The sequence below is a fragment of the Acipenser ruthenus genome, chromosome 23, assembly GCF_902713425.1.
Source record: "Acipenser ruthenus chromosome 23, fAciRut3.2 maternal haplotype, whole genome shotgun sequence".
NCBI classification, from domain to species: Eukaryota; Metazoa; Chordata; class Actinopteri; order Acipenseriformes; family Acipenseridae; genus Acipenser; species Acipenser ruthenus.
This window is the reverse complement of record NC_081211.1, coordinates 8,059,762-8,087,675: the sequence shown is the minus strand read 5'-3', so window position 1 is coordinate 8,087,675 and position 27,914 is coordinate 8,059,762. Positions and strand designations below refer to the sequence as shown.

General features: G+C 40.4%; 1 protein-coding gene across 2 annotated transcripts in view; it reads left to right on the top strand.

Annotated features, from left to right (window-relative positions):
- Window positions 1-2,952, top strand: part of LOC117412960 (PR domain zinc finger protein 1) — a 28,422-nt gene extending 25,470 nt beyond the window's left edge. For both annotated transcript variants that reach the window (XM_034021624.3, XM_034021622.3), the window contains one exon: window positions 75-2,952. In XM_034021624.3, the coding sequence (XP_033877515.3) occupies window positions 75-626 (552 nt within the window). In that variant the 3' untranslated portion in view covers window positions 627-2,952. The remainder of the gene's footprint in view (window positions 1-74) is intronic.
- The last annotated feature ends 24,962 nt before the right edge of the window (window positions 2,953-27,914 follow it).

The following is a 27,914-nucleotide window of genomic DNA, read 5'->3' as shown; positions in this document are numbered from 1 at the left end:
TTGACAACTGAGAATCATCGCTTGTTTCATACAAAAAGCAGCCCTTACAATGAACCTCGATCCCTCTTTTGCAGGTTTGCCACAAGCGCTTCAGCAGCACCAGTAACCTCAAGACCCACCTCAGGCTGCACTCAGGTGAGAAACCCTACCAGTGCAAGTTGTGCTCCACCAAGTTCACCCAGTACGTCCATCTCAAGCTGCACAAGCGCCTGCACAGCCGTGACCAGCCCTACAAGTGCCCCCTCTGCTCCCAGTCCTACATCCACCAGCTCAGTCTGCAGATCCACAGCAGGGGCTACTGCCCCTCAGCTGCCATGCTGGGCCAGTCGCACGAGGAGCTCTGCCGGATGAACGAGATGATCAGGAAGTTTGATGTGAGCTCCGATGCTGAAACCATGGAAGAGAAAGCCAGCGTGACCGAGGTGGACTTGGTGGAGAGATGGATGTTGAAGAGTCGGGAGTTGAAGGAGGACCAACTTCAGACTGGCTTCTTCAAGAAAGAAAGCCACCATCACCCCCACCACCACCACTCACCACCCCCGATCTCCCATGAAAGAATCCCAGCCGCTGCCGGGAACATATTCAGACCACACTCACACATCACCATGAAGCAAGAAGTTCCATAACTTTGTAAAAGGTGGACTTTTATAAAAGTGTACTAAAAGCCAAGCCAAGGGTAGTAAAAGTAGCATGGTAAAGCATAGGCTATCATAATGAAGTATGTGGTTAAACAGGGTAAAAACCACAGTAAACTTACCATGGTAACTTTGCCATGGGAAACTTTTATATGGGCAGCGGTCAGAGTTCAGCGTTTAATGATGGAAAAGTTTCAGCATCTGTTGAAAAGCCTTGTGACGAAGCAATTGCATGTGGAAACGAGAGAACTGTCTTCTTTTCCCTGAGTTCTGGGGTTGTGGGGAAAGTGCAGAAGGCTTTAAGGAGCAAAAGAGAGAATAAATCGCCCAAAAAAACTAAACAATCTGTGGTACCAAATAGCACCAGATTCCAAAGACCTTCTCAAACAGAGACTTGTAATTGCACTGCTGACAAATGTTTTGACTGCATAGTACAGTATGAAATAAGAACATATTTTGGAATTGTTCTAGAAATTGACTTATTTTTGTGTGTATGTGTTTTAATTTATTGACAAAAAAACTTTTTTTCTAATATATTTTGAAGTCTTTTCATTCTTTGTTTGTCTGTGTGACATTGCCAGTAGTAACATTTGTTGAATTGACAACTTTAATCTCTTGATGCCAGGTCTAGCATTACCCACATATCTGGTTTTCCAAATTTGGTTAGATATGTTCACCTGTGGCATTGCAACAAGGATCTGTTGTTGCAAGCAGTTGAATTTTTTATAGCAAATTGTAAAGTTATTTTTGTAAGTACTAAGTCTTTAGTGATATATAATTTAATCTGTTTTTTTCTACATATTGCTTTATATAATACATGGACTTTGTTCTTTCATATTTGGGTGTCACTTTTGAGTAATTGGCACTAGTTGTATTTTTATATATCTGTTTGTCAGTTCCACAAAGGGGAAGTTGTTCTGTAGGCTTTTAGGGAAATTTTCTTTCAGTGCATTTGAACCATAGTCATCTGTTTTTGCTCTGGGAAATAAAACACACAAATCAAACCAAAACCTGTTGAACAAATGTTTTATACAGTAGGACGTGATTGCAAAGATTGCACAGAACTCGCCAAAAACTATTGAATTATTAGAAAACCAAAAAAATGAACTAGATACTAAAACAGGAAACAGCTTATGCATCAGTGCGTATTAAATGCCACATTTGAAAAATAAAATAGAAATTGTGTTTGAAGTTTTTATTGTGTTCGGTAGAGTATGTAGCATGCACAGGAAAATGTCTGTGCAATTGTAGTTTTATTGAAGTGTGAACAATATTAACATCCATAAAATAAAAAGCTAGGTTGTGTAGGGTTTTAATACTGGGATTATATTGTTAGCATTACAACATTGTCAAATTCTCTTATGATGAAGAACATTTTGTATTCATTGCTTCTTTTTTTAATACTCAATAGATTTAAACCGTCTTGACACTTCCTGTAAGTCAACTTCAGATCTATTGTGTTGCATTTAGTCTGAGCATCTGCATTAAAGTAAAAATCAAGCTTTTCATCATAAGAAAGGGGCAGGGATAAGGATGGCCAGTGCTAACAAGGGGTAGGTAAATGGATTTGAAATCCTGGACAATCACTCCATATTCTTGACCATCATGACATATTTTAGACCCTATCTGCATTTAAACCAAAGCATTACTTCACTTTGAAAAACTTGAACAGGTTATTGCTTGACGGGTACATTTCTATTTTCTTATCCTTTTTTGTAAGCGAAACCCCCAAAACAATCATCAGAATAATGTGTTGTGAAGTTTGGTAAAGGTCAGATACAAGCACTTTCCAATACTACAGGTTCTAAGTTGTAATAGCCAAGGTAATCTAGAAGGTACACATGTGATACTTTCTACATTCCCATTGGAATGTGGAATTTTGGCATGTTATTATAGCTGCTAAATCCAAACTCAGGTCTACTCATTCAGGTTAGAAACTAGCAGCCCCTCAGGTATATATCCACATAGATCTAGTAGCAACATCATTGCACCTTTTGGCTTGAGCATCCTGATACTAAGTCATTAACCCCTAAACCAGCAAGCTGTAATCCAGCATTAAACCCTGCTCCTTTCTTTTTTCTATGGAGAATTCAGGGAAGATAACATGTGTTTGACATATTTGCACCAAAGCTTCTGTTATTGTTTTAGAAGGAGGATTTGACTGTATGTCTGAGTTGTTTGAACACTTTGCTTGTGATGTTTTTATATGTCGATATTTACATGCTGTTTACACTTTATGTACAAAACTATTTTGGTAAAATGTTATAATGTATGTAGCTGAAAAAATAAACTGTTTCTTCTGTATGTTTAGTAAAAACGTATCAAGTATTTGAATTTCTTTTTGGATTTCTTGCTGTGTCCCTTATAAAGTTTACCCTGGTATTTCTGCGCAGTATTTTTGCACATTTTCCCATGCTTTTTCCATGGTAATACCATGCATTAACCATAATGTACCCTGGTTTACCATGTTAATTAATACACTTTACCATACCTCACTATTCATTACATTGCTTTGCTGTGCTTTACCATGCTTTCACTATGCTTTATTATGCTTAGCTATCCTTTTACTGTGGTAAACTTTTATAAGGGGTGTATATCCATATCTATAAAAATACAATGGTGGTGTATGTAGTGTTACTAAAACAAGCATTGAGAAAGACTTATAGTAGTTTGCTGTGTATTGTGCAGTATTTTGACATAAGGAAGCACCTAACAACAACAGGCCTCTAGAGTATTAAGCTGTTTTCCCTGTTGTGACTGACTTGCAACATGGAGCTTTAAAACAACAGGAGCATCTCATATTATTAGTCATCTGAGATCATTTATACAAAAGTGTGTGCTACATACCACAGGTGTTTCCTTTTTTTGTCCAACCCCTTTACATACTCAGTCATGCTTTTGGAGGGGATTTCTATTAACAGATCAGCAAATCTTGCTTTAAGTAAACGGTAACCCTTTTTTTTTGTATTCACGAACCACACATGTGCTGATGTGGTATTGTGGGTGGCTGTAACACAGTGATCTTACTAGAAATACCCAAACGAATCCAGGTGTTGAATGAAGTGATACTGTTCTTTGAAAGAACTGAACTCAGTCTTCTTCAAAATAATCTTTACAACTTCCTGACCCCCTTCTGAATTCATAGAAAAAGTCATACGTACTTCAGAATTATGTTTCCTAGTTTCCTGTGTTCAGTTTTTTTTTTATTCTTATTGGTAACAACGTATACATAAAGATAACTTCACCTTAAGCCTGTAAACGAATCTAACATACCGATATGTATAGAGGATATATGCCCAATCTGTATGCAGTTTTCAGTGTACAGAAGACATTGAAACTATGAATTAGTTATCCAGGGGTAGTTCCTGCTCAGTTACGAGGAGGCAGGGACTGTTTCAAGCGACAGTGGACTCGGCCAGGTGTCCAGGGATGGCCTTTGTCCTCCAGGGGCAGGTAGCTCACCAACACCAGCAGCAGAGCTCTTAGAAAGAAACAGGTTAGGCTGTGAGATGAGAGGGCAACCACTGAGCTTCAGCTTAATTTACAGACGTGCTCAAATTTGTTGGTACCCCTCCACAAAAAACGAAGAATGCACAATTTTCTTTGAAATAACTTGAAACTGACAAAAGTAATTGGCATCCACCATTGTTTATTCCATATTTAATAGAAATCAGACTTTGCTTTTGATTTTTTATTCAACATAATATTGTAAATAATAAAACAAATGAAAATGGCATGGACAAAAATGATGGGACCGCTAACCTAATATTTTGTTGCACAACCTTTAAAGGCAATCACTGCAGTCAAACGTTTTCTGTAGCTCTCAATGAGACTTCTGCACCTGTTAACAGGTAGTTTGGCCCACTCTTCCTGAGCAAACTGCTCCAGCTGTCTCAGGTTTGATGGGTGCCTTCTCTAGACTGCAAGTTTCAGCTCTTTCCATAGATGTTCGATAGGATTCAGATCAGGACTCATAGAAGGCCACTTCAAAATAGTCCAATGTTTTGTTCTTATCCATTCTTGGGTGCTTTTAGCTGTGTGTTTTGGGTTATTATCCTGTTGGAGGACCAATGACCTGCGACTGAGAGACAGCTTTCTGACACTGGGCAGTACGTTTCGCTCCAGAATGCCTTGATAGTCTTGAGATTTCATTGTGCCCTGCACAGATTCAAGGCACCCTGTGCCAGGCGCAGCAAAGCAGCCCCAAAACATAACCGAGCCTCCTCCATGTTTCACTGTAGGTATGGTGTTCTTTTCTTTGAAAGCTTCATTTTTTCGTCTGTGAACATAGAGCTGATGTGACTTGCCAAAAAGCTCCGGTTTTGACTCATCTGTCCAAAGGACATTCTCACAGAAGGATTGTGGCTTGTCAATATGCATTTTAGCAAATTCCAGTCTGGCTTTTTTATGTTTTTCTTTCAAAAGTGGAGTCCTCCTGGGTCTTCTTCCATGGAGCCCACTTTCGCTCAAAAAGCGACGGATGGTGCGATCAGAAACTGACGTACCTTCACCTTGAAGTTCAGCTTGTATCTCTTTGGCAGTTATCCTTGGTTCTTTTTCTACCATTCGCACTATCCTTCTGTTCACTCTGGGGTCGATTTTCCTATTGCGGCCGCGCCCAGGGAGGTTGGCTACAGTTCCATAGACCTTAAACTTCTTAATAATATTTGCAACTGTTGTCACAGGAACATCAAGCTGCTTGGAGATGGTCTTGTAGCCTTTACCTTTACCATGCTTGTCTATTATTTTCTTTCTGATCTCCTCAGACAACTCCCTCCTTTGCTTTCTCTGGTCCATGTTCAGTGTGGTGCACACAATGATACCAAACAGCACAGTGACTACTTTTCTCCATTTAAATAGGCTGAATGACTGATTACAATATTGGAGACATGTGTGATACTAATTAAAGAAACTAATTAGTTTGAAATATCACTATAATCCAATTATTTATTACCTTTTCTAAGGGGTACCAACAAATGCGTCCAGGCCATTTTAAAATATCTTTGTAGAATAAGCAATAATTCATCTCTTTTCACAGCTTCTTTGCTTTATGCTATGACATACCAAAGGCATGCAAGTATACATGATAAAATAGCTTTTAATTTCATCACTTTTCAGGAGGAATGAAGCATTATTTCAATGAGCTGTAAGGGTACCAACAAATTTGAGCACGTCTGTATATATAATTCAACTCAAAGGGTCACTTTTAGAACAAGCCCTCATCTCCAGTGTCATTGTCTTGTTTATTAAAATACTTGCCCTATTTTTGAAGAGCAGACGATTATTTATTCTGGGAGCGAGGGTTCTGAATGGGGTACAATGGGTAGCACATGCCCCTTCCCTGCAGCGTTGCAAAACTGTAAATTATTTTCACTTTTCTGGTAGGCCAACAGTATCCATCTTCCCTTCTCAATTCACTACTTAACAGTATGTTGACTCCAGTGCTTTTACTTTCAGGCCTCCTCCTATAATAGTAAAACTGCAAAACATGCAGAAGTTATTGTAAATGCAGAGATTTCTTAGAACAAATGATATAAAATTACTTCTAAAAGAAGCTGAAAAGAGATTTGAAACTTACCACGAAAAGGGAATTTAAGGTGCAAACACTTTTATTAGAAGTACTGTAGGGTTACTCATCCAAGCTTCCTTTTCCCCTGAAGAAATGCAGTAACAAAAGCCCTCCCAAATGCTTACCAAAGGCCAATTTGTTATTTTGCAGTTTTGCAGAACATGCTTTTCCAATGAATTACATTTTAACCACATTTAAACCCTACTCCTTCATATGCCTTGAATGTTTCTGCTAAACCACTACTGAAGAAAAAAAGTTTCAATAAATGAGATATATTTCAAACCTGAGCAGTAAAAGAGAAAAAAGGATGTCAGTAAAATCCATTCCCCGCCACGGCTATACATTCAAAAAGTTGATGACCAAGTGGACTGGTTTGCAGACATAGACACCTCCATATATCCCAAATACTCTCAATACATCATGCTAAATAAGGGTGACACTGAGGTTCATCACAATTGAAAAGCTTTTCTCCAGATGTATAGAAAAATGGTCATGCTTTAAAATAATAGCTGCAAATTCCTAATGAATACACCAGGAATAGCACCTGGATATCTTCTGTACTTCCTCTGGAGTTCTGAACTCATTAATTTGGAATTCAGCCCTGTTAATTCATGTCAATTGAATTAGCTGTATTGATACCATGTTTCTTTGTAACACATTATGCTGATCACATGTGCTGTATAAGGCATGTATTCATGCATGAACGGGGGCTTGTGAGACGTGTTCATTGATGCGTGCATGCATGCCTTATATATATATGATCAACTTGTTTTATCTGGGGAATCCCTCCTTTCCATTACCCTGGATACTCGAGAGCTGACTGTATATCAGACTGAAATGAGAAGAAGTGAGATTCACTCAGGATCTCACAGGGAGCGTTGCATTGACTCTGATTTGGGAAGGCAAACCCTGCAGGGACTGTTTCAATACATCACATGAGGGATATGCAATAATACATGTATGGCACTTTAGATCATTATTCAATTGTAATCTCGTTTTGAATCTTGCAAGCGTGTGCAATCCTCCAATAGAAATGTAGGAATGTGCTGCACTCAGTAGTTGGGTGGGTTTAAAGTATTCAGAACGAATCAATGATAGGTACAAGTCAGGAAAGAGGGACATTGCCCAACTACACTGGGAAAGGAGAGTTTATTTTTTGCGTGGCTTATTTAATTATTTTTTTCATGGGGAAAGGAGTCAAGTCAACGTGAATTAGACAGAGAAGGGATCATTAGTAAATATCCAGTTATTACAATGTAATTAAGAGGCTATTGATGTACTGTAATAAAAAGGGCTACCAACATTTCTAATTCAGCTGGTTTAAAAGGCTATTGTCAAAACATCAAGAGGCCATTGATTGCCCACAACTTAGTAATTAAACCAATTTCAGAAAGAAAATGTTGACAAGTTGACAGTGTTTTTTTTTGTTTTGTTTTTTTGTTTTTTTGACAAATTCACACTTGAATTGGAAAATGAATCAATTAAAAAAATGCATTAAATACATATTTTAAATATACATTATAGGGGTGTTTGCTTTTCATGATATGTGATGACGGTCCTTTGAAAAAGCACTAAAACGTATAGAACACAATCTAGTCTATAGTTTTATTAATACCCTTAAGTACTGTTCTTGGCTATTATCTAAGAGCAGAATATGCTGATCTAACAGATGCTAATGTATCTGTAAAGTACCTTTAAAACAGCTTCCGCTGCGTGGTACAGGTGGAAAACATAAATGAAAATACAATACAAACATGCACCCTTCTTCTCTTCCTGTAAGTGTTTTTTTAGTCTATTACTGTAAGGTGAAATTTCATTGTTGGAAAGGTTGGTTATGAACCAGGTTTAAAATGTCAAGCTAAGTGACCTGCTCCCATGTACTGCTGAACACAATAACGAGTTCAACTTTAAAAAGTCTATCAAAAGCACTATAATAAAAATATGGTAAAAAATATATATATATATATAGTATTATGGTAAACCAGCTGCCTCGACTTCGGCTTGGGACGCATAACTCTACTTGCGTTCATCTAACACATTTCATTGACGGGTACTATGGCTTGAGTATTGTACAGTTTCAATAAACCAACTTCACCTGGCCACTCTAGTGCACTGGGGTTTGAGATCTGTCCTGTAAATCACTGCAGGAACATATCAACAAGTGCTCTGGCTTACACTATCAGTGCACTACAGGGGACATTTTCAAAAGAGCTTTGAAACAGGCTTTAAAGTTATAGGTGTAAAAAAGTTGTCAGGATGTTAACAATGAAAAAATGACAGGTACGTTATTTAAACAGTTGTAGCAACACGTGGGGACGTGTAACGCTATATTTGTCGGAACCCCGCTACTTACTCTTTCCTGTAAATCTATTTGCACAATATATGTAAGAACACAATTGTATTAGACAACGGTTAGGGTTAGTGTTAGGGTTAGGATTAGGGTATATCATGCAAAGAGATGTACACATTAAGTAACTATGTTTAATAACATTGCAATCATGTATAAGTGCTCCTATAATTAGAGACACTTGATGTAAAGTGTGACTGGTAATTTAGTTTAAGCAGCTACTTCAATGCTGTACTTCCAGTTATCTTTGAGATGTGTCTGAAATGATCAAACTTTCGAGTAATGAAAACACATCAGTCACAGTAAAAACAGTGCTTGGTACTCAACGGCATGCCAGTGCATGAAGCTTTTAAGAGTTATTTTAAAGAAAATACATTTTAAACAATTAAACAACTGCCAGCACTTACTTCAAAGAGCAATGCTTGATTGCATAACAATACTTTTGTGTTGGTTTTTACTTTTGTTTTATTTATTTAGTTTGCTTGCATTATGTGGTGCACTAAATTATTTGTTTGAATGTGTGCTTACTGTACCATTTTTAAAAAAAGAAAACATTAATATTAAAACGCTGCAAATAAATAAATGAGACTCCTACATGCAGCTTAAGCATGTCTTCATAGTTCTGTAACATAAGCAATTTGACAAAAGAATGGTTCAAATATAACACAGGGGTAACTACTTATGAATAGAGGCGAATGCCTTCATCAGTGTAATGATTAGCAGCCTCACACACTAAATGTGTCTGAATTGGGCCTGGTATCAAACTTTCGAGTAACGGAACTGAACTATTACTTACTGTAACAAGAGTGAAAAACAATTACAGTAATTTTTTTTCAAAAACCTTTTTTTTTGTTTTGGAGTTTAATTTCCACTTGAACACTCCACTTGCAGCAGCACAAGAAGGGAAAGCCCCAGCTAGTACAAAACCACAGGAGAAAAAAAAAGTGGCTTTCTGGCAGTATCCAGGAGACCGGCCACAGTATGAGCTTCGTGAGAAAAGCAGCGACAGAGAACAGTGGTCTTGAGCAATCGAGCCGCTTGCTGTAAATTACGTCGGCACGGCGACTGCATCACCGGGGGTGTGGGGGAGGGGCGTAACTTCCTGTTTCCTCTTTCGCTCAGGCGGGCTGTTTCTGTAGAAGCCTGACAGCAGAGTCTGAAGAGGAAACCCCTGCAGACTCCACTGTGCGAGACACTTATCAGGAATTCACCATTTCCTTCAAGCAAAGTAAAGGAACTTATGTTTGAGAAACGCTTGAGTTTGAATAATTTGTAACGCATCTACATGTGTGTTGTAAAGGGTGTTATACATAGCATTGGAGGTTTATTATTATTATTATAATTATTATTATTATTATTATTATTATTATTATTATTATTATTATTATTATTATTATTATTAATAATAATAATAATAATAATAATAATAATAATAATAATAATAATAATAATAATAATAATAATTCAGCACCACTTGGGACCAGACTTATGCTCTTCTTAATTTCTTATCTGTTTAATTCTGTAATATGTTCTGTATGACTCTCTACTGTGGCTTCTGCTTAGATCTATATTTACCATGGTTACTAGCTGTGGGGAAGCACATTAGGAATGCACTGAACATCTAATAGGAAAAAGCATCAGACAATCATACAGGACCAAAGTTAATGATATTAAACAGGCAAGCAATGCAACATTATGAAATGCAGATTCTATTTTGTTCATGGCTTATTGTCACAAAGACGGCCGGAGTGGGTGGCGTCAGACCAGAAGCAGGAAATAAACAGACAGAGAGGTGTGGTTTGGTGAAGCTGAGCGAATGCTTTCGCTCAGCATTTAATAAACAGAACAGAAAATAAAAGGTTGGAACAGACAAAACACAGGGCACGGCACTTGCGCCAAAATAAATAGACAAACAAAACGTTCTAAACACACAAACAAACACGGTGAGCAGATACTTATATTTACGCTTTTACAATTCACAATTACCTCCGTCTCCAATCCCGTTCTCCACTCACCGAACACCCAACCCTGAGTGAAAGAAACGTGCATCTATATATACTGTTGTGCTGGGATTCAATTACTAATTAATTATTCACTTGAATCCCAGCACGTGAATTAATTCTGTGCAACCCCGTGCTCACATATTACATTTAACCAGCACGTGAAGTGATTTGTGCCCTCCTCGTGCCTAAATACAAATCTACACTTTTTAAATACACGTGAAACACAGACCCGTTTATATCCTGTGTACCAATGCCTATACACCAACATTAACACACGCACGCAACATTCAATACATAATATGCACACAGGGGCGGGGCACATTGCCACATATACCCCCCCTGTGCAAAGCACACATGGCCTCAATGGCCACCTCCCCCCTTAAAAATCCAGCAGTCCAGGACAAAGTCTCGGGCTGGGAAGGGAGGCTTCAGTGGGCCCATGGCTGGCCATGCTGTCAGCACCCCTGCCGGTAGTGGCACAGCTGACAGCCTGCTGGTCCACGTCTGCAGCGAAATTGCTGCGGGGGATGCTGGTCTCCTGACCTCTCCCCCTTTCTTCGTAGCCGGTAGCTCCCCTTGGTGGGACTCCGACCACAGTACTTCCGGCAGCGCAAGTGCTGCAGTGGGAGCAGGTCTCCGGACCTCCCCCACGATCTCCGGCAGCGAAACTGCTGCAGTGGGAGCAGGTCTCCGGACCTCCCCCACGATCTCCGGAAGCGAAACTGCTGCAGTGGGAGCAGGTCTCTGGACCTCCCCCACGATCTCCGGCAGCGAAACTGCTGCAGTGGGAGCAGGTCTCTGGACCTCCCCCACGATCTCCGGAAGCGAAACTGCTGCAGTGGGAGCAGGTCTCCGGACCTCCCCCACGATCTCCGGCAGTGAAACTGCTGCTGGGGTTGGTGGTCTCCAGACCTCCTCCCCCTTCTTCGTGGCCGACAGCTCCCCTTTCTGGGGATCCGGCCACCGTACTCCCTGTGGTGGAGGTACGGGAAGCAGAGACAGCTCCTGCTGTTCTGCTTCTGGCAGTGGCGGAGGCAGAGGCAGCTCCTGCTCCTCTGCTCCTGGAAGTGGCAGAGGCAGCTCCTGCTCCTCTGCTCCTGGCGGTGGTGGTGGTGGAGGCAGAGGCAGCTCCTGCTCCTCTGCTCCTGGCGGTGGTGGAGGCAGAGGCAGCTCCTGCTCCTCTGCTCCTGGAGGTGGTGGAGGCAGAGGCAGCTCCTGCTCCTCTGCTCCTGGCGGTGGTGGAGGCAGAGGCAGCTCCTGCTCCTCTGCTCCTAGTGGAGGAAGCGGTGGAGGTGGCGGAGGCAGAGGCAGCTCCTGCTGCTCTGCTCCTTGCGGTGGAGGCAGAGGCCATGGGGCTGATGCTGGCCACTCAGAGGGAGGCTGTGGCGGTGCTGGCTCCCTCTGCTGTGGCGGCTGGGCTGGTGTGCGCCGTGCTCCCTTCAGCAGCATAAATAGAGGCTGCTGGGGGACACCAGCATCCTGCCCTCCTCCCCCCCCGGAAAAATCCCTCTGCTGGCAGCTTGGGTCCTAGGGCTGTGGAAGCCCCGACTTCCCTCTCTTCCCTCTCTTTAATTATTCACTTGAATCCCAGCACGTGAATTAATTCTGTGCAACCCCGTGCTCACATATTACATTTAACCAGCACGTGAAGTGATTTGTGCCCTCCTCGTGCCTAAATACAAATCTACACTTTTTAAATACACGTGAAACACAGACCCGTTTATATCCCGTGTACCAATGCCTATACACCAACATTAACACACGCACGCAACATACAACACATAATATGCACACAGGGGCGGGGCACATTGCCACACTTATATAAAGTATTTAGTTGTGTCTGTCAAGACCAGTACCACTGTTAATGTGCTAGCTCTAGCAGGCTTGGCTTTTGCAGAAACACTGGAACATAATTAATGTATATTTTATACAGGGCAGGGACTGGGGTTTAATCCCTGCATTTACTGTTTAAATATCCTTCAACATGCAGGCAAGACAGCCATGTGAGTGAGTAGCTGGACTGCACTAAGTGTGACGTGATTTGGAGGCACGTGCAAAGAGATGCAGGGATGTGGCCAGGCTAAATTGGTTTATTTAACTTGGCCAGCTGTATATGAGGGGAGTGGCTGGTTTCCTAGTCCATCCAACCTGGGAATCAAGTGTGTGTTTTAGTTCCTGACCCAGCCTTAAAGAGACAGCATTTGAATGTGCATTTTGTTTGTATTTTTGTTTAATAATACAAGAGTGCACTGAAACTCATATTGCGTGTGACTCCTGCTTGCCTGTCTTACCTGTCTTACCTATCACAGGTGCTGAAATGAAGAATACATATCATATCCCACCCAGTTCTTCTGCATTGGGTTCCAAATGCTTTTAACACTACAAAGGTTTGTAGCTTGATAGTAGACCTTGTAGAGACGTCTTGGTTGCACACTCATCATATAACTTCTATTTATAAGAACATGACCACTACAAATGACTTATTAAAACTTATTTCATTTTATTGTTAAAAACAAAAGCAGCCCACAAACAGATAGCTGTACACCACAATGCGTTTTGACACACTTGTGTCTCCATCAGGTGGATACTGTTTGCTATTTAGAAACAACCCCCATTTATATGCATCGTCTATCTTAATTAAATGATTATTCAATTAGTAGATTCAATTACACAAGCTTAAAAAAGATGTATACATACATAGCAATGCATCTGTTACAAAACACAATAAACTTCCAATACAAGAAATAGTCACTCATGCAAATTGAATAATCAAAAACCTTGATTATAAAGCAAAGTGTGCTTATCTACTCATATAAATCAAAAATACACAACCATAGTACTCCATTTATCTTTTTTTACACAATCAAAATAATCCATTTATCTTTTTTTCACAATCAAAATACTCCATTTTTCTTTTTTTACACAATCAAAATACTCCATTTATTTTTACAAACAACCAGGTCACTTCAATAAAGAAACTTTGATCGCCTCAACACCTCAAAGCATGATTTCCTATCCAACAGCAATTAAGTCAGATTGTCTGAAAACTTGATTTCTATAAAAAAGCACTTATTATATTGTTTTCACTAATATATATATATATATATATATATATATATATATGCTACTAGGCCAACTGTGTGGAGTAGTGGTTAGGACTCTGGGACTTGACCGGAGGGTCGTGGGTTCGGTCCCAGGTGGGAGACACTGCTGCTGTACCCTTGAGCAAGGTACTTTACCTAGATTGCTCCAGTATAAACCCAACTGTATAAATGGGTAATTGTATGTAAAAATAATGTGTAAAAGATAATGTAATTGTATGTAAAAATAATGTGATATCTTGTAACAATTGTAAGTCGTCCTGGATAAGGGTGTCTGCAAAGAATATATATATATATATATATATATATATATATATATATATATATATATATATATATATATATATATATATATACACACAATATGGACTGGAGAGGAGGGCTATAGTGGTAAATTATTGACCTGAGGGAAGACTATTTTTACCGACAGGGGGCTATAATGCCCGAAGCCGCAGGTAACATGTTCTATTGCTGCCCTAGTAGAGTTACTTTGTGACTGTTCTTCCACACTCAGCCCCCTTGAAAAGGCACGTTCTAGTGAAGTTTGTTAATGGCATTGTTTATTACCCCTCGCTGGTGATGCATATCCCCTGTGAATGGGATAGAATGGAGGCTTGTGTGGACGTACACATGTCTCACTTTATAGTGTTACATACACACTATCTGGAGCAGGGATGGGCCATTCTGACTCAGTCTTTGTTCCAACCATATTCTTAGATTTCATTGAACCAATTAAACCTCCATCTAGGTCCAAAGTAGTTAAATACTTCACTAACCGGGTAAACCTGTGCCTGCATTCAATTTAAATTAGGTCGGCGCCCTCATTATAAAGTATAGCTATGACAGCGGCATTAACTTTGATTTATTCAGGCCCTGGTGTTGAAAGGTTTTGTGTCTGTATGGCACTGACATACGTTTTGAATGGCTATGTCTTCTAATATATTTAATATTAAAATATTGTTTTGTATGTGATGTTAGAACTGTCCAGAAAACAAAACGAATGGTACGAAAACAACTGGGATATCTGTAGCAATACCCTTATAATAGTTGATCACACTAAATTTGCTCTGTAATTCTGCAGTTTTCCCATGGTTATACCTGCATTTTTGCCGTGTTTTACCATACCTCTCTGGGATCTACAATGCACACCTATGCTTTACCAATGACATAACACTTTGCTATGGTGAACAATCTTCCAGCCCTTGTTAAGTTACAGAGCAGCCTCTGCATAGCTTCTGTTCTCTTTTTAAAAGAGCTCGTCATCATATTGCCTGCTGTTCCATAAATGCACGACTTCACATAATTATCTTCCTGTTTTCTTAGAATGACTTATGTGTGTGTTTTTTTTTTTGATTGAATCACGCTTCCCGCATATCCTGACTTACTGGACCAAGTCACTGATCACATGTTGCTGTATTTCTGTGAAACATGCATGGACACTGCCCTGCTAAATTCCCATGCCCAAAGAGCACATTCTGTAACTAGAAAGATTACGAAATCCTACTGAAACTAAAGTAATAGCACAGCACTTTGATACTGGTTATATCATTAAAATGTATCCAATAAAGGGGCTCCTGAGTGACACATCCAGTAAAGGTGCTCCTCGTGGAGTGCAGGATGCGCCTTGTAGTCTGGTATTCGCCGGTTCGAGTCCAGGTTATTCCACAGCCGACCGTGGATGGGAGCTCCCAGGGGGCGGCACAGCAATTGGCAGAGCGTGCTGCCCCGGTGGGGGGGGCTTAGGTCAGCCAGGGTGTCCTCGGCTCACTGCGCACCAGCGACTCCTGTGGTCTGGCAGGGTGCCTGCGGGCTTGCCTGTTAGCAGCCCAGAGCCTCCAACGCTGTAGCTCTGAGGTGGCTGCATCGTGGGCCTGCAGTGTGTAAAAGAAGCGGTCAGCTGATGGCACACGCTTCGGAGGACAGTGTTCCTCTTCGCCGCTCCCAAGTCAGTGTGGGGGTGGTAGCGGTGAGCTGAGCCTAAAAATAATTGGCTATTCCAAATTGGGGAGAAAATGATAAAAACAATTGCCGACTACTAAATTTAAAAAAAAATGTATTCAGTAATAAATAAATGGTGTAATACGTTCCTGTTTGTGTCATAGCTAAACGGTAACACTTTACATTAAGTGTCTTCAATTACTGTGTATTTACATAGTAGTTACATAGTAAATACGTACCTATAATTACAATGTTATTATGCATTGTTACAATGTAATTAATGTGGAAATCTTTTTGAACAATTGTGACAGAGAGCGAATCAATCTGAATCAACAATCTCCCTCCCGACCTGTGAGGGCGCTGTACAGCAGGAACTGCGGGCCTCGTACTGAATGGTTGGACAGTTCATTCCAGGGGCAGTCGGAAGCCAGCCATTCAGGAAGGGGGCAGAGTCACTGTACCAGGAGTCATCACCCTAATACGGTGAGCGAAGTGTCAGTCATGAATTGGAGGAGACTTGACTGTTCTAGCTATTGGAGGGGGCGGGGCTTAGGGTACTTTAGGGGGGCGTGACACCGTAATCCAATGAGAGGAAATGACTGTGAGATTGTGAGTGAAGTGTTTTTGTTTGTTTTGTAACTGTGTATATTTGTCTTTTCCAGACAGCTTATACGAATGTGGAAGCTGTCACTTCAAGCCAGCGATAAGCTCGGACTGCACTGCACCTGTATACAAACAAGCACCACTGTTTAAATCACTGCACCTGCACCTAGCGCACGCACCGTCCGAAGACGTGTCTGTATCTGTGTTGCGTGTCTGTGTTTTTGTATTATTATTTCGGGGCTGCAACCCCTTGGTTTATACGCTGGCAATACCCATAGTTGGGTAGAGCCAGCATTATTATTTCATATGATCAAGGCGACGATTAAAAAGAAACTGTGAACTTTGTGTTTGTCGTTGTCTGGAGCACCTGCATCACCCCTACACCTAAACACTGCCACCCCACGTTAACAACGATATATGTAAGTACAAAAGAGTATCAGAAATGGGTTAGGTTTAGAGTTAGGGTTAGGGATAGGGTTAGTGTTAGGGATAGGGATAGGGATATATCGTGCAAACATTTTCCACGTTAAGTACATTGTAACTATGCATAATAACCTTGTAATTGTGTGTAAGTACATATGTATTTACAGAGTAACATGTGCTTTTGGCTTTCCTTGCTTGTTCAGTGCTGCCTATGATATATCACAGGATAACAGGTTCTGGAATTCTGCTCAAACTGAATGGCAGAGTGACTGCAGTGTCATATAATAAACTATAAAATGTGATGTGAATAGAACACACTGTGAACACTCACTGAGTGCAGTAGTTATTTACATAACAAACTCCAAACTCCATCCTCTCAGATGTTGTATGTGTTTTTCGGCCATCCCCACTCATGTCATTCACAGGGTAGGCTCGTTAAAACATGCTCATGCGGCGTTGACCTTCCAAGCAGCTTTGCTTTCCCATTGCATTCGATTTGGCAAAGTTACAATCACGAGAAGTCCCTCTGGTGCACTGAGAAAGGCAGCAGAATTTCCAGAGACTCCAGGGAATCAATAGGTGCTGTTCATGCACAGCGCACCAGGACACTTTCACTTTGAATTTACGAGTACAGATAAGGGGTTAACTCGAGCAGGTGGGAAAGTCTGCCTGACTCAGAGGTGGAGAGCTACTTTATTCCAGTAAGCTGAGAAACAGTGGGGAAGTCCTGAGGAAGAACAGAACAAAACCTTTCAATTTCACACAACCCTACCCATAGGAAACCTAATCTATCTATCTTTCTATCTATAGAAATATATCAAAATTGTATATATATATATATATATATATATATATATATATATATATATATATATGATCTCAAAGAACAAATAGGAATATACTGAGTTAGTAGTTAGAGATAGGATGACCCATGAAGGACCTAAGTTATTGCAGCAACTTTAAAATCAATTCAGTTACTCGCTGATACCCAATGTAAGGACCTAAGCACTGGAGTAATATGTTGAGAATAACGATTTTGAGAAAGCAGTCTGGCAGCTGCGTTCTGGACAAGCGAAGCCTTCTAAGTGTAGTGCAGTAATAAAGACGAGAGGTTGTGAATGCATGTATCATTGCTTGTGTGTTGTTCAAAGCTAAAGACTGCTATGCACACTATCTGACCTTAGAGGTCACTGTTGAGTGGATCTGGGATCTGTAGTAATAGAAATGCATCGGCAAAGATCACATCCAGTGTAATAACTTCCCACTTTTGTGCCGTTTATATACTGTATAAGAAGAAGAAGAAGAAAAGCAACCTTTTTATTTTTAAAGCAGAAGCAGGCCCTTTTGTGGCAAACAGGCTTTCCATGTCTTTCAGTGATTAATTACCCCCATAGAGACTGGGGATGCAAGTAGTAAGTAAAGCGAGTGTGGTGTAGTAATATGATGATCTGTGTAAGCACTAACACATGAGAAGGGATGAGAAGTGGGTTGTATCAATGCAACTCAAGCCTTCAAGTGTGTGACTGTGCTTATAAAATGGCTTAAAATTACAAAAAAACAACACCTTTTAATCTTTAAAGGATGTTTTATTGAACTTGTCACTGCTGAATGAATTGTTCATTTACTTTGTACATATGGAGATGTGTTTATTTAATAATATACTGCAGTTTGAATGTATTGTTTTTTTTCTCTGAAAAGGAAAACATTTGAAATAAAACAGCCTACTTGTATGTTTTATACACATCGGTATGTCAATTTGAAATGACTGTTCCCCTACAATAGTCACGCTCTGCACCTTTACATTTTAAACACAAATCCTTTGTTTAGCTCACCACCAGTGCTCCAGACTTTCAGGCGCAGCGCTTGCTTATGGCAAGCCAAATGATCATTTAGAGATATCTCAAATGGCTTTTTAAGATATCTGGAAATATTTTGAGATATACCTTCTTTTTTCTTGTTTCATCTAACAAGGGAGGGAGAGGCCAAAGTAATAAACAGAGCAGTTTAAGGGAATATGAAAATACATGCAAGGAAATACTAACAGGGATAGTTACAGAGCATGTCATTGTTGTATAAGTCATGCCTTATAATTACTAGTACAGCACGGGTATTTTGTTGGTTTGATTCAGAGCTTAAATAAATTATTTCAATTTAATAAATAGCCTTTGCTTTAATTAATATGCCCATTTAAACAATACTGAAATAGGTTTTACCATGATTTCACTATGCTCAATTACATTTTGCTATGCTTTTACTTTGAGAAACTATTATAAGTGTCTGGAACTTTAAAAAAAAGCCTTGGCTGACATTCCAGGAAAGGATCATGGGGGTTTGCTTCTCCTATCAATCCCAACTTCCATAAACTGAGAGAAAACAAAAACACTTTTCAGGAGCAGTGTCTTGAAACCTTGTTCAAGGGGACCTAGTTCGAGGCAACTTTGCTGTATCAAACCTAGTCTCCTGAAACCCAGTTCCAAACTATAAAGTGGCTTCATGTTCCTTCAGCTTAACAGACACAATCCCAGATGCAACTTCATCCACCATGTCCCCAACCTCCACTCTGTGCAGATAGTCCACTAAATGTAGGGAGAAGAGCATGGCTCTATCACGGTCCACCATGGCTTCCTTCTGCCCTTGAGATGTGGTACCAGTCGCCAAATCTGGCATCACCCATATGCCAAAGAAGCAACCATGATCTAGACATTGAATTAGACAAGTCAAAGTTGGGGGTAAATGTGGACAATTTTCATCATGACTGTTTGCAGCTCACTGGTGAGGGCATATGGAAAGGCTCCAAGAAATACAATTTCCAAGTAATTTATAAATGATGCATGTGGCTAGACAGTTTATTGGCAAGTACTGCACTGTATTATCGCTGTATTCAAAGTAGTTTGCCTCAAGGCACAGCAAACAATCACAGTGATTATTATAACAATAGATGTATTGTATCTTTCTGCATCGGTGGCGATAGAAAAGTCCCTTTAAAAAAAAACTCCAACCTTTTAAAATTAGCCTTGAAACAATAATTGAATGCATTGTGCAATAAAGGTTTTGCATATTTCACTTGTATTGTAGTTTCCTATGTTCATCTAATTTACACCCAACTCTCACTACCTTATTCTCTTCGCTTCAGGTATTTTCCTTGTAAAGACATTTGCAGGAAAGGGCATGTGTGATGATCTTAGCTGTCCTGGCAAAGCATCAGCCACTCACTTTAACCTTAGTTCAAATATGAAGCATATTTTAGGTGCTTCCAATAGCAGACTAAATCATCAATTGAATAGTTTATTTGCCCCTCGATAAACAATACGTCAAATGATTGGCAAGGAAAGGATTTATATCTTATCTCAATCCACTATGTCCCTGCTATGCACCAGAGTTTGCCTCCTCCTCCCCCAGCCTCCACCTTCTTTTTTCTTGTTTCATCTAACAAGGGAGGGAGAGGCCAAAGTATAAAATAGGTAAATTGTAGTAGTGTTGTCTAGTCAAGTGGTTCGCAATCTGTGGTCCCTTCAAGTGGTCCGTGGAAAGGTTACATAATTAGGAAAGGAAGCAGCAGCATAGTTTATAGATCCCACTGAAAACCCAAAATTTGAAACTTTAAAAACTCAACTACAGAAGCAGGAAGAAAATGCATACATGGAGAATATCTCCTAGTTAAAAAAAAAAGGTCTAAACTCTGTCATATATAGTTTTGGAGTGGCTACAGTATTCTTTACTGGAGTTTTTGTGTATTGCGCTCACATGCACTCAAAACAGCAGCTTGTGAAGTTAAGGGATAACACACGACAGGGCGTGCGTTGTGTTGCATTAACATATGGCTGTAGTTGGGTTGGAGGCACAAAGTGAAGCAACACAACACACAAGCCCTGGAGTGTTTTCCTGTTTATACAATGGATACAATAACATTTTCGAAAAAAGTGTTTTTCTTTAAAAAAAAACTAAAACAAAACAGCAATTTTATTATATTCCTTCCACTTTGTAGACAAAATAGTCCCTCAAACAAGGTTCTATCTGTTGTAAACATTACACTGGAGGTTTTCAAAGTTTCCATTTATTGTAATTAATTCAAATGAATGAAGCCTCTGTGCTGGTCTCAGTCGCTGCGTAAACAGAGCTGACATAACCCGCAATGTTAGCCTTGAGTGACCAAGCATTTAAAAATGCCATTCATGTATTTGTGTTGATAATGAAAAGATACAGAAAAGGAGGCAAAGACAAAGTTCACTATCCACGCATTACTACCACTGATCTGGAGAAGCTAATACAACAATACATGATTGGCTTTTTTAAATGCTTGGTCACTAACAAGCTAAGATTGCAGTTTAGGTCAGCATGGTTTACGGAGCGATCAGCATGGAGGCTAACAAAACAAAACTGAGTACTCTTGACCAGCCGAATTATGCACTGAAGCATAGAATTATCGTACCAGACTGTTTACACAATGTCACTCATTTTTAAAACTTTAAAAGACCTCTCACAACAATGTGTATATGTATTGTGAGTTTATTATTTATTTATTAATTGAACTGTGGCTTCAATAAAAATAAGCCCCGCCATGCATTGTACAGTACTATATAACTACACGGTAATAAACCCTCAACAGCCAATCAGCATGCAGCATCCAAACATTCTGTTTTATAAATAAAGATTAGAGCTGGAGATTCGTAGCTCCAACTGTGCTGGTACCTTATGGGTGTATTGTAACTTCACAAATTATTAATTCACACAAATTAATGTCTGCTGTAATTATTAATTTAAAAATAAAACAACCTGGGATTTCGTTCCCCTCTCGGTAAATTCGTGTTATGAAAAGTAAACTAGAACCATTCTTTAAAACTCAAATTTTAAAATAACTTTGCTCACAGAAATAGGTCCACCCATCGCATTAAAACAAAGGAAGGTAAGTCTACAGTTATTCTTTGTATTATAGTGATTTTTTTACGTGCTTATTTTTCAGTCAGCTACACTGTTTATTGTGTGGTCCGCCGAGAACAAAAAAGTTTGAGAACCACCGGCCTTGTCTATGTTTTAATAAATAATCTATCGCATGAGTTTCCTGACTGAACCAATAGTAATCAAGACAGGCACATTTAAACCCACCTGTCTTTGCAGTCTTGCTCTGTGTTTGAATTGATCTTCTTCCTACCTCCTCCTCATTTTCGGCCTGCCATTACCACCAATGCCAGAACCACCGCCAGAAACTCTGAGCTTTACCTCTGAACCTGGAGGGAGGGGTATTGTGCAGGGACATGCAATTAAAATTAAGGGTAGTCTTGCCATCCTTTTACTGTGCAGTATTATATAGCAGTGTGACCATTAAGAACCAGGTAAATAAGAACAGTATTTACTGTCTGTCGTGTGTGTGTGACTGCCTGTGCAGTATTGATTTAAAGGAGTGGGTGTGCGTTGTCTTTTCAGCCTACACTCTTGGGGAGAACGCAGAAATAAATATTACTGTGTACTGTTGCTGCTGCATGTCCACCTGTGTGTTTGACTGTGTCGCACAACTCCACTTTGCCTGTGTTGTGCTGTGAATTTTAGCTGAAGTGCAGTTAAAAAAAACAACAGCCAGTCAATCATGTAATTCCTCCACTGGGGTTGCGTTGTAACTTGCCCTGCTGTAGAGTAGACCTCGCTGGATGCCTCGGCCCACCCACCCCAGTGCGGCCCCTGCCCCCTGCCCACCACACTACCCCCCTCCCGGCCACCGCCCCTACCCCCCCCCGCCTGGAACTTTATTGTAAGTAACCTAACGTTATACTGTATAATCATTTGTTTAACTGTTCTTGTGTTTGGGGAATTCTGTCTAAAGTTTCCAAAATCTACTTGATAACCTGTTTTACCACTTCCTATTGGAACAACTGTGGTGAGCAATCCCTTGATCCTCTACAGACTATGTAGCAATGTAACCGGACCTTGCGTAAGAACCTAGTGTTCTCATGTGGGTGGTCTTCATCTACCAGGGAGTTACTGGAGCTTTTTTTTCTCAGTAAATGTATTTATTTTTTCTCTATAAGAACACTGCCAGTCACACAATATTGAAACAGCTGGAGGACAAGCTTTTTAATCAATCGAAACAGCCTCCAATGCCTTGCTGGTAGTATTTTAAGAGGATTTAGGCTAATTGTCATATTCTAGTGCTGCGTAATGCACTCACTCTCAAAAATGATGTCATTATCCTTGTGAGAAGGTGTATATGTTTATTGATGCAAAGCAAAGCAATGGGGTTGCGACAGGTTTTATTAAACATTCAAAGAGCAGCAAGACGAATTTTACAAATACTGGTTTTTTTATGAATGCCAATGAAACTGATAGCAGTTAGACCTAACTGAAACAGCATGGAATAGACAGTAAGAAACATATCATATGTATCTGGAGAGCTCGTTTTGTTTTGTTGTTAATGTTACTGACGTGTTATCTGCACAATAAAATACAGGCAGGTGTTGGATTTTGTATCAGTTCATGCAATTTAAGTTTCTTACACAGAAGAGTTGTAATCTATGCTGTGTAAATCTAAGGTTTATGAGGTTTTGGAACTGACGCTAGGCTAGAGTCCAACACAGAGTCAGCATTGTATAGCAGACTGCATGCTAGAGGGGAACTGCTAACTAAATGTGTGGTGTAGTCGCGTTAGAGTAATTAGCTGTACTGCCTAGCCTTGGGCCTGTGACTCCCCTATTCACTGGAGTAGCACTTGCAGAGGTAGGGGGGCTTACAGTGATGCAGCCCTGTAGCTTTAAAACCCACTGGTGACCAGGAATGAAAGTGAGCGACAATAAATCACATTGAAGACAAAACAACAGTACCATAAAAATACCCCTTCTTCTTGATAAAGGCGTGAAAGCGAAAGGATTTTATTCCTGGATCACTGTTGCAGGGTGTGTCTGACAGCCTAATTATGGTAGGTTAATATATATCGGCAAGCAAGCCACAACAAACAGGTAAAACAGCAAGAACATGAACAGCTGTCACTCACTTCAGCACAGTATGAACCCAGTGTACAGTCAGCTAGATTCTCAAAGCTCTTTCATGCAAAACGTTACAGCACAATTTGAAAGTAGAAAAGTCCCCTATTATTCCATAATGTTTTCTTAAAGGTCACACTTGTATGTTACTTTTACAGAGATCACCAGTGTCTTTGAGCTATGGTGCAGTAGATACTGTATGAGAAAACGACTGTAGGCTGTGTGGCCAAGTGGTTAAAGAAAGGGGCTTGTAACCAGAAGGTCCCCGGTTCAAATCCCACCTCAGCCACTGACTCATTGTGTGACCTTGAGCAAGTCACTTAACCTCCTTGTGCTCCGTCTTTCGGGTGAGATGTAATTGTAAGTGGCTCTGCAGCTGATGCATAGTTCACACACCCTAGTCTCTGTAAGTCGCTTTGGATAAAGGTGTCTGCTAAATAAACAAATAATAATAAATAATAATAGTAGCATAAAAGTGCCATACAACATTACTGAGCTCCAATGTGTCAAACATGTTGCAGTATGCAGCAAGTTTAAGTTTACTAGTGTAAAGTACAGAGCCAAATGACTCTAAATACCCTCCATGTTTCAGAACTATATCACTTGTACCAAGTTTTCTGACCCCTAAAATTTAAAACAATAAGAAATGAAGTCAACAGACATTTCTGCTAGTACACTGACGATGGCATTTCTCATATCATTTGTCTGCTTGACAGAGTTGCCAATCTTGTCCAGCAACAAAAAAAGTGGAACTTCTTCTTAAAGGAGTGCTAACCAAATGTAACAGGGGGAGGCTGTGCACAAACCTGCGACCCCACGCACTGCAATAGAACATCTTAACCACAATGCAAAAGAGTGGGCTCGTCTGCAATCGTGGTTATAGAGCTCTTAACCTCATCTCATCTCACCGTCGGGGGACAGAATCCGTAATGGCAGTGTATCACACAACACTGACCGCTACACCAGCTTTTAAAATCCATTTGAATTACCCTTTCTTAGGATCAGCAGAATTATCACTGCTGGATATCTTTTGGTTCTTTTTTTTTCTTTCCCTGATTTCTCCCCCCAATTTAAAATGTCCAGTTAAACTCAATCACTGCAGCAATTCCCTACAACAGCTCAGGATAATTGAAGGTCAATGGACAACTGCCTATCCCTCAACCAAGCCAATCACCACTTTCCACCTAGGAGCTCCAGCGTGAGCAAGCCTCTGGACAACAAAGACCAGCCCTGCAGGTGTCCACTTGAGCCTGGCCAATAGGGTCCGCTGTAGCATGATGAGGAGTAACACCGAGAGTGTGCTGACAGATCATTTTTTTAATAGCACATTAACTACATTGTGATAAAAACAGACAAAAATGGGGCGCCAACATTGACATAAATGCTTGGTTGTAAAGGGGTTAAAAAGAGTTTTTGCAAAGCAGTTGCAGTAGCTGATTGATAATAGACATTTCCATAATCCAACACTGGCAGAAAAACATGTTGCAAAATATTTTGTTTTGAGGCAAACCCTAATCATGAACAAGATTAGTATAAAGCACAAAGTTTAAAACAACAATCATATCTTAGAGAAACTTCAAAGTCCAAACATACACCAAGATATTTAAACTTAAATTAAGTAGCATTCTTTTCCCTACTTTTCCAATGCTTTATGACATTTTTACAATGTGCCGTCCACCATAAAAACCCATAAACCCATACAAGCGAAGTTTTCATTATGATGTATTACACCGTGTACAATTTTTTTTTTTTTTGTTCCTGGGTAGTAAGTGTTATTTCCTAATTGCTCAAAAGTATAGAAAATGGCTATTATTCCCCACAAACTTTGCTTTTGTGACCAGGACAGTGATATTTTGAAATGTACCTTTTTTCCAGAACATTCCAGATAGATTCAGTGCTGAGTAAACTTTCTAGAACTTTCCAGTAATATAAATAGTAGTATAAATACAGGGGCCTTAAGCCCACCAGTTCAGTTTAGTTCCAGCTGCCTAAGTGGATACATATCTGCATTTTTCTGAGATGGCATCAAGAGGCTGCAAGCATCCGGCAGACGCATTTTGCTATGTCTGCGGCCAATTTATCAAGACAAGAGAGAAAAAGTACTCCGTGGAAGCATCTGCTAAGATGTGTGAGGCCTACAAGGCATATTTCGGCATGCCTGTCGGGGATCAAGACAAACCCTGGGCACCTCATTTCACCTGCGAGCACTGCAAAAAAACTCTGGAAGGTAAGATGGACAATTGTTGCTCGGAATTTTATGTTATAAAATTTGTTAAAATTTTTAAAATTGTAAAAGTTTTTAATTTTAAAATGTTTTACAATTTTCAATGTTATTGAAAAAATATATCATATATGAAAAATGTTGCGAGAATCTCTTACACATTAGTCATGGGTGAAATAAATGTATTTTTGTAGGATGGTACAGAGGGGAAAAGAGAGCCATGAAGTTCGCTATCCCAAGAATTTGGCGGGAACCCACTGACCACTCAAGCAACTGCTACTTCTGCATGGTGGACCCTTCCAAATGTCGGACTGGCAAGAATGCACCTGCTATCACGTATCCGGACCTTCCTTCATCCATCGCCCCGGTGCCACACTGCCATGAGCTCCCCGTACCCACTCCTCCAGAGAGAGTGCAGCCGTCTTTAGAAGAGAGCAGCAAGTCAGAGAGCGAGGAAGACGTTGTAGATCCAGATGACAATTTCAGAGGTGGAGCTGAGGAGAGAAACCCATACTACCCCAACCAAAAAGACCTCAACGACTTGATTAGAGATCTTGGTCTCACCAAGTCCAATGCCGAGCTTTTGACGTCTAGGCTCAAGCAGTGGAACTTGTTGGATGAAAGTGTGCAAGTCGCAGATCAGAGGAAGCGTCACCAACCTTTTTCCAGCTTCTTCACCCGTCAAGATGGGCTCTGCTTCTGCCACAATGTGACCAGTCTGTTCGAGGCAATCGGAATCGCCTGTAACCAGAATGAGTGGCGCCTCTTCATTGACAGCTCATCCAGGAGCCTCAAAGCCGTGCTGCTCCATAATGGTAACAAGTACCCGTCTCTTCCCCTGGCTCACTCGGTGCACCTCAAAGAGGATTACAACAGCATCAAGACCTTGCTGGACGCCTTGAAGTATGATGAGTACGGCTGGGAGGTCATAGGAGACTTCAAAATGGTGGCATTCCTGATGGGTCTCCAAGGCGGTTTTACCAAGTTTCCCTGCTATCTTTGCCTTTGGGACAGCAGGGACACCAAGGCGCACTACCACAGGCGGGACTGGCCACAGAGGACCGAGTTCTCTGTGGGGAGGAACAACGTCAAGTGGGAGCCACTGGTGGACCCCCAGAAGGTGCTGATGCCACCACTGCACATCAAATTGGGCCTTATGAAACAATTTGTCAGAGCTCTAGATAAGGAGTCGGCAGCCTTCAAGTACCTTCAAGACTTCTTCCCTAAGCTGTCTGAGGCAAAGGTCAAAGCCGGTGTCTTCGTCGGACCACAGATAAAGAAGATCCTGGAGTGCAATGAATTCCCCAAGAAGCTCACTAGTAAGGAGAAAGCAGCTTGGAACAGCTTTGTCGCAGTGGTTCGGGGTTTCCTGGGCAATCACAAGGCCGAAAACTATGTGGAGCTGGTTGAGACTCTGGTGAAGAACTACAGCACAATGGGCTGTAGGATGTCCCTCAAAGTCCATATCCTTGATGCTCATCTTGATAAATTCAAGAAGAACATGGGAGCGTACTCGGAGGAGCAAGGCGAGCGCTTCCACCAGGATATACTGGACTTTGAACGCCGCTACCAAGGACAGTATAACGAGAACATGATGGGAGACTACATTTGGGGGCTGATTCGTGAAAGTGATTTATAGTATAATCGTAAATCTCGAAAAACTACTCAGTTCTAAATCTTTTGTAGTCATTTTTGTATTACTTTAGTATAAATACATGTTAATTTGGATTTATATGTTGTTTTTTTCTGACTTTATGTGAACGAAAAGACACAAATTCGCCCGTTTTCTCATTGAAAATAGGTAAATTTCAAAATATCACTGTCCTGGTCACAAAAGCAAAGTTTGTGGGGAATAATAGCCATTTTCTATACTTTTGAGGCATGAGCAATTAGGAAATAACACTTACTACCCAGGAACAAAAACATAGTGTTATTTCTGCACACATACAGTAGCTCTCAAAGAGATAGGCAGCCATCGCTAATCATTACTGGCAACACAGTCAGAAGCCAGAACATTGAAAGGATGAGTTCAACACCAAAAAAGGAAATTATAAAGGTTAATTGGATGATTTCATTTGTTGACACAGTGAATGATTCTGAAAGGGA